Source organism: Adiantum capillus-veneris, chromosome 8 (genome assembly GCF_014529385.1).
Source record: "Adiantum capillus-veneris isolate H3 chromosome 8, ASM1452938v2, whole genome shotgun sequence".
Taxonomy (NCBI): domain Eukaryota; kingdom Viridiplantae; phylum Streptophyta; class Polypodiopsida; order Polypodiales; family Pteridaceae; genus Adiantum; species Adiantum capillus-veneris.
The window spans coordinates 65,362,747-65,371,074 of NC_140938.1; the positions used below are offsets into that span (position 1 = coordinate 65,362,747).

At 43.4% G+C, this 8,328-nt stretch overlaps 1 protein-coding gene across 1 annotated transcript; it reads left to right on the forward strand.

The window, feature by feature from the left end:
- The first annotated feature begins 1,176 nt into the window (after positions 1–1,176).
- On the forward strand, positions 1,177–2,140 carry LOC147452271 (uncharacterized). The gene is made up of 2 exons (XM_086519226.1): positions 1,177–1,189; positions 1,290–2,140. Exons 1-2 carry the CDS (start codon positions 1,177–1,179, stop codon positions 1,805–1,807), a joined length of 531 nt encoding a protein of 176 aa, XP_086375352.1. The 3' UTR covers positions 1,808–2,140.
- Positions 2,141–8,328: the final 6,188 nt, after the last annotated feature.

Here is an 8,328-nt window from a genome sequence, read left to right on the forward strand (position 1 = left end):
GGCTATCATAACTAGGCCGTTCTGGTGTGCACTCAAATCACCAAATTTTGTTACCTTAATCAAGTCTAGAAATCAAGGAACCTTCTGATTTTTGAGGCAAAACTGGTGGTGGCGCAATTTGATGATATAGTGCGTCTGAACACCGAGCTCATCCATGTTGTAGGAGCTAAAAGAAGGGCAGTAGGTAGAGAAGTTGGGGTTGGGCTCATACCCTATGGAATTGTTGACTTCTCAAGGCACATGTTGTGCTTGAGGGCGATTGTATAGGCTTTTCAAGCTAGCATAATTGCTCTCCACTCACATTTGTGAGTATGGCAAAACAAAAAAGCAGGCAAACTCTTTAACAAAATAGCAATAAGATCCTCATCGTGAATAGGAGCTTGAACTTGTAGTAGCTACATCTTTAAGCTTTAAGCGTTTCAATCGATTTATGAAACTCGAAATAGTTTCATTAGCATACATAACAATTTTGACACTCGCCTTTGAATACTTTGCTATTGAACAAAACATTCTCTCCAACATCGTTCATGCAGCAGACGCAAACTGAACATCATCTTTAAATAATTTTTGAAAGCAGCTAAGGTAATATCCAAGGTTTGCTTGTCTTTATGTTGTTACTAGTACGGGCCGCACGCCTTCAACGGCCTCTCTCTCTTTCTCTCTCCCTCTTTTGGAATCTCGTAGCTTGGGCCACATGTAAAGCAGACTCCTCTCCGCCATATTATGTTAAGTAGATTTTGCAAGCATAGCTAGCGTGATAGCAACAGAAACTGTGGCCTCATCTATTCCGATAGGCTTTACAACACCACATAAATTCTTTCACATAAGATAACCGTTTTAACCTTTGTTTGCCAAGTACGAAAGCTGGTCCCGCTAAACTTGTCAACTTTTAAGATCTTCTTGAAATACTATCAAGCTTTGAAGCGGATTGGTCCTTTGTCGACTGTTCGGTAAAGACGATGATGATTTGCAATTTTAAAGTTGTAGGTGAGAGAACCTGCAAAATTTAGAGAATTTTTGTGTAAAAGCCTTCAAATTTAGTCAGTTTACCTCTACTATTTCGCAGTGTGTAGGTATGAAAGTTTCTAAATAAGATGGTTTTTTTTAGGCTGTGGTGGGAACTTGGAGTTGTAGGAGGCAAAAGAAGGTTGGGAAAGTGGATTGACATGGGGAAACATGGGTTATAACGGTTTGTGTTTGTTTTGCTTGCGTGGAGGTAATGGATGAATAATGTTGACATCACTGCTGGTTGATGCCCTAGGTGCTGTAAAGGTCACAAAATTGACAAGCTTATGAGGGGGGCTCAAAACGAAGGAGCAAGTCAAAAAGGGGCAAAAGATGGGGCTGCGGCGTGGATTATTCAAACAGGGGGCTGTTTGCTCTACCATATATAAGCAGGCCAGGCGCCAAGGTCTTGCTGTGCTCGTCTCTAGAGCTGGTCTTCACCTTCAAGTCTGCTGCCTCTCACATTACCCTACTGGGCTGCCTGCTTATACCCCTCATTTCCCTAATTACATCCATCACCTGCCTTACATCCATCACCATTCCATTAATGGAGAAGTGCACGGGCCTCATCCCCATGGTCTACAGAGTAGTCTGCACCCACGGTCGCCCGCACAGCACCGGCACCTACCAGAGGCTTGCCTCCTTTGATGGCAGCTCGCATGCTGCTTTGCTCTCCCCGCGCCGCCTCCTCCCACAGCCACGACCACCACCCCCACCATCGCCGCCCACCTCGGCTTCCCTTCCTGCTCAATGCCATCCTCTTAATCCTTCACCTCCTATACTTTCAGGCTACAAGAGCTGATTTTTAACAGCAAGGCGTAATTTGCTGCTGCCTTCTAGCAATCACATGCACATTTGTAAATCCCTCTAGTCTCTCATTTTCTGATGTAAATTCCCAACAATCCCACTGTTCATAGCTGGATAATATTTTCTGGATTATCTTACGGAATTCCTTCATAATAGGTGGATAATTTATTCGCTTGCAAGAATTAGGCCTCGCTTGAGCGGATCTGCCATTTGGAAATGTTAATGCTTTGTCGAGTTGTTTCATAAAGGACACTACTATGTGCCACGCGCGTTGCTGCGGCCCAAAAAAAACAAAGGGCTCAATTTATGAAAAATTCTTTCCCTTTCATAGTGGCAATTATGACAAAGTCTCTCTCTCTCTCTCTCTCTCTCTCTCTCTCTCTCTCTCTCACACACACACACACACACACACACACACATTGGCTATCGCAATTTCTACTATACTATGAGGTGTTGAGTTCTAGCCTCGTTGGATAGATCTTTGAGGTCCGATTGTTTTAAAATCTCTCTTCTCTCATCTCTCTCACATCCAAGTGTCAAACTAAACATCTATTTGTTCATTTTTACTTGTTGATATTTGGGTTTCGTTATGGCAAACATAGTACACATATCACTGTCGATGCTCCATCCAATGAGTTTTCCAGTGATAGTGTCCTTGTTGTCCATATGATAATCTGGACATATACTCACTGATTTACCGCATTAGCCTTTTTAGTTGTTCCATATGCACTAATTTTCCTCGCTTCTTGCTTGGCCTTTATTGTGCTTTAGTACTCCCATATCCGTCAAGGTCGGGGGTCGGGGGATCCTGGCCGTCCATCGCCTGTACCTTATTTAGCGGAATTAGCCATGCAGCTGGTGGATGGACGCCACCTCAGCTCCTGTAATTCAGGGTGCAGGAATGACCGGCAGCCAATGTAGTGCATGCGCATCAGCATGGGGAATGCAACGTGGTTCTGACAACTCAGCGGCTATAATCTGAGCCTAGCTGAGATTCATGCTATAGGAGCCACATCAGCAATCGGAAATTCACAGCACCATCGCCTATGCAGTGACCGTCTGGGCCAATCAACGCTGTGCAGCTCAACATCCAGAACACGAGCTAAATCTCAATAAACTGTGCTGTCTACTTTCACCTGTGCCGCTGTCGCCTTCTGTCCTCCTGCCTCGTGCAGTACTGGCCCCCCTCCCCCCGAGCCTTGACGGTCGGGAATGGTCCCTCAGGGACCATTCACCACAATTCTCCTCCCCCATGGCTCCCGGCATCCGCCGGTCGCCAAGGGGTCGAAGAATTATCCGGAATGGTCCCTCCCTACCCCATATATGTAGTGTAAATTTTCAACTCTAACATAAAAATGTATTGGTTTCAATTATAATTACTTTCTTGGGTCAGTATTACAATTACATATGTAATACTCGCCCAAGAACTTGCATCAACATTCTCCACACTTGCATGCAGTAGGTTAAATGTTCCTCGGCTTAACCTTGAGCCAATCAAAAAATCACAACAGCCGGTCAGTGTTTAGGAAAAATCATTTTCCCAAACATAGAAAATTTCTTTCCTTTTTACACTATTTTCTCTATTTTAGGGCAAAATTTTTCCTTTTCCCTTGCCCTCAACAAGCATTTTTGAAATTGTAAATAGCACGATATGAAGCCGAGACACATTTTTCCCGAACACTGCCTGAGCCGGTTAAGGGGAGGTGAGGAAGGAGAAAATCCATTGAAAAGTAAGAAATATCGGTTATTTCAAAAAAAAATCTTGCTTGAATCTCCTCTAAAAGGAAATTTGTATGTTTGTGAGATTGATTTTTCCCAAACACTACACTATAAATCATCCCTAGCCCCTGAGTTGTTGTCGTGTTGCTGCTAGTTACGGCCTTATTTGGGATCCTTCGTGTACGTATGTCTAGCAAGGCCTCTTGTGTAGCTCGATATTATAGAATGCTGGCAACCGGACGGACGGGGGGGGGGGGAGAGAGAGAGAGAGAGAGAGAGAGAGAGAGAGAGAGAGAGAGAGAGAGAGAGAGAGAGAGAGAGAGAGATCCATGGTAGGGAAGAGATCAGGCCTTCAATGTGATTTGTTCAAAATTCTCTGGCACGAAAGGTGAGTGCATGGGCTGTCTCTCTCTCTCTCTCTCTCTCTCTCTCTCACACACACACACACACACACACACACACACACACACACACACACACACACACACACACACACACACACACACACACACACACACACACACACACACACACACACACACACACACATTGTCAAGACCTGCCGCTTGCGACTTGTAGAAGGCGAGGATAGTCCCAACGAGTGGGAACTGCTCCTTAGAAGGCCGACCAACGGGAAGCGGGAACAGCTACATTGGCAGTCATTATCGCAGTGACTGTAGTAACTTTGAGAGCTATAAATAGGACCCGCTACACTGTAACCCGGCTTTTGGCTTTTTGGCTTTCTGACACTTTTAATTTACGAGCTCTTAGCTTCTAGATTCACCCCTGCAATCATTTACTTATGTAATCAATCCTCAGACTTCAACTGAGCTTAAGCATGTTGTACACCGTACTGATTATCCTTGAGCTATTGATCTCAATCTATAAATACCATTTCGCGTCGTCTAGTTGTGTCTTTCATTTCAACACATCATTCCAGTTCACTTCTCTATTTCAGTCCAGTGCTCTGTTTCAATCCTCACTAACTGAACAACCTAGATAATCAGCAGCGCTGAACTCTAACACCGGAATAGATGTCTGAAGAGACCAGCTCCCATTCCATTTTGGCAATCATGGTGGTTAGAGCTGATTTCTCTCAGACTAGAGAGCTTTATCTCCCAGTTGGAATTCTCAGCTACAAACACGCCACCCAGAGTCAGTCGTGGTCGAAAATCGTCAACCCGGTTGCACACTGATTCCAACCGTGTCGACCCTATTCCAGAAGTGTCAAAAAGAGAGTATGATACTGAGAAGAACCCCGAGAGTGAGAGTTAGGCTCAATGGAGCAGAGTAATGTTGAGGAGGAGGGCTGAGCGTGAGGAACGCAAAACCAAGACTCAAAGTTCTCGGTCCACACACAAGGCAATTGAGGCTAAGGGTAGAAAAGGCAGTCGTCACAGTACAAGCAGGAAGGCCAAGGAAGAGTCTGAGACTGAAACTGAAAAGGAAGGTCAGGAAGTCATCCAGACGTAGTCATGCTCCCAAGACCAGAGGAGCCAGAGATGATGCCAACCGGCATGATTACACTTCTTCATTAAAGATCTCTTTTCCAGTGTTCAAAGGCAGAAAGAAAGACAATCCTGATGTCCACATTCAAGCCTTTGAGTAGTATGTTGAGTTAAGGAATATTGATGAAGATGACTGTTGAGAATATTTTCCTCAAACACTGAAGGATGCGGCAAGGAAATGGTATTACCACTATCCAGCTTGCCAGCTCAGGTCTTACAACAAATTGATCAAGGCTTTCAAGCTTGAATACTTAGACAACACAGGAGATGAAGACATTCTCTGTGAGCTGGACAAGATCTATGTGGAAAAGGCCAAGGAGTTAACCAGGTAGTTGCAGGAGCCACCTTCATAAAAAAGACTGCATGCATGGTTTCTGAATGGGTTTTGCAGCAAGAAGCTAAGAGAGCAAGAGGTCCCTGCACCCACGAAGAAGTTCAATGACCTAGTGCAGCGATCTCTAAAGCTCGAGCGGCAAGCCAAGAAGGAGAGAATCCATAAGAAGCGGAGGTCTAGCGGTAGCAGCTCTTCTATTGAGAATTCAATTCTAGTGAGACTTCCAGCAGCTCTGATAGCAGTTCAGACAAATGGAGGAAGGACAAGGCTAAGAAAGGGTCTAGGTCCAGGAAACTTGATGAAATGGCTAGGCAGATTGCTGAAATCAGCCAGACCAAACAACCAATCAGGAAGATGGAAACTTGGTGTTCCAAATGCAAATCCAAAGATCATGTTTCCAATGCACATACTACAAAGCGTATGGCCATCTGTGGAACAACTGTGGTATTTGGATCCATCATTTCAAGAAGGGTAAGGATCTGTCTCTAGTTGCATTTACAAATGCTGAATCAGCCAAGGTAGAGACAATTAGAGTACCTCAAGAGGAAAAATCATGTACCAGTGGGAATGGTACTAGGCGCGGCAGATACCAAGGGGGTATTGGCTAAGGCCGAGGTCCTGGTAATTTCCAAAACCAAAGTCTTAACTGCTATACTTGTGGAAAATATGGGCACTTTGCAGCACAGTGTCCAGAAGCACCCAATACTGCGGCTACTAAAGTCCCAGAACCAGTTCCAGTACGGGCAGTCACTCGTAGTAAAAGGGTGATTATTGAAGAAATTCCAGACGAGCCGGTGAAACCAGTGAGTCTTGAAACTAGCAAATGGACTCAACAGAGAGAAGTCTGGAAGGCTAAGGGCAAGGAGAAGGTAGTCGATGAATCGCAAGAGCAGCAAGAGCTGGTAGCTAAGATCACAGAGGATCTAGCTAAGAAGCTAACAGAGCAGCCAGAGAGTTCCGATGCTCGAGTTATTCAAAAGATACCATCCCAATCTTCTGAGAAAAAGCAGCCAGATCAGTCAGGATCTAGAATCTCTAAGACCATGCTTGCTACAGTGCAAGGACTGGTGGATGATTTAGGGCACGTCAAATCAGATTTGACCTCAATAGAAAACACTGAACTGGGGAAAGCAGACACTAGAAGAGAGGATTGACACCGTGAAGATAGTTTTGATTCCTTGAGTTCTGATAATAATTTTGACTAGGAAAGAGAAGAAATCCATGTCAAAATCTATGAACGAATTCATAAATTGACAGTTGAATTAGAAGATATCAGAAAGACTTTGCCTAAAGCAGCAAAACTCATCAGACAATAGAGAAAGGCTGAAGCCAATGCCAGACCAGTTGAATTGGCCGCTATCAGAGATGATGAAGTGTTGGTAATCCAAGTGGACTACCCGGGGAGGTCACCTAATAAAAAAGTAACCTATCACGTGAGTTCAACAGAAGGGTATTTAAAGTTCTTGAAACTTACAGAAATATATTTACAATAGGGCATCAGTGAAACCAGCACCCTTTAAGGTTCAAATGGCCGATCATAGAGTTGTTCAGGCAACTGGTATGATCAACAATATGCAGATTAGGGTGGGTAAAGAAAAATTGAAAACTAGCTTTTTGGAACTGGATGTTCAAGGAGCATATGGTATGCTATTGGGATGGCCATTGCTGCAGACGGCACATGCTATTCAATATGCCAATCAGACCCTAACAATACAAGGAACTAGTAGGAGAATCCAGTTCCAAAAAAATAACACAAGAAGATGGAAGAAGGCACTACGACCAAAAGAGCTTTGGCAGAAGTATGGGGTTGAGAAGATTGAAAGGATGCTTGCAACAATGAACATTTTTCCATTGATTGAAATAGACTTAAATGTAGTATTATTTGACAAGGATCAAGCTGAAAAACAGAGGAAGAAGTTTCCAAATTAGTTCACTGAACTGAATCCTGGAGAAAGAGTAGTTCAGTTGACTGGACTGCTAGAGAAACTAGCTGACTCCAAAGAAGAATGTTCAGATTCCTGTACACCAGCGCACACTGAAGAGGTTACTGGAGTTCAGAATGAGAATCCAGAACTAACAGGTCCGTCCTGGGATTATGCTGAGGAGTCAACCAAAAGGAATGGAGGTGGGCCGAATTGGTTGCTTCCAGATGATCAAGAAATTGAAGAATGGAATCTGGGTTCTGAAGAAAGTCCTCGATTGATCAAAGTGAATAAGCATTTGAACCCATAAATGAAAGAAAAAGCCCAACTTATGTTCCAAAAATACAAAGATGTATTTGGATGGGAACATACTGATTTAAAAGGTGTAGATCCAGAGGTTAGCCAACACAAAATACCTCTGAAGCTAGATGCCAGACCTGTACATCTGTAGAGGTACAGAATGAATCCAAACTATGCTAAGAAGGTCAAAGAGGAAATTGACAACCTTCTGAAAGCTGGATTCATCACAGAAGTCACCATCAGTGATTTGCTATTCCCTATAGTGGTCGTACCAAAGAAGAATGGAAAACTCAGAGACTGTGTGGATTACCAAAAATTAAATGCTCAAACTATCGAAGATCCTTTTCCATTACCCATTATTGACATGCTTCTTGATGAGATTGAAGGCCATGATATTTAGTTTTATGGATGGCTACAGTGGTTTTAACCAGTTAAAGTTTTCTCTTGAAGATCAAAGAAAAACCAGTTTTATTATTGAATGGGGTGCATTCATGTATTTAGTCATGCCATTTGGTCTCTGCAATGCTCTAGCAACATTCCAACGTTGCATGATGGAGATATTCAGTGAATTCTTGCACCGATTTTTAGCTATATTTATAGATGACTTCACTGTATTCTCAACCGAGGAGGAGCATCTATTGTTTTTGGAAATGGTTTTCCAGCGATGTAAAGAGAAGAGGATCTGTTTGAATATATTCAAGTCTGTTTTTCTGGTCTGGAAGGGACAATTACT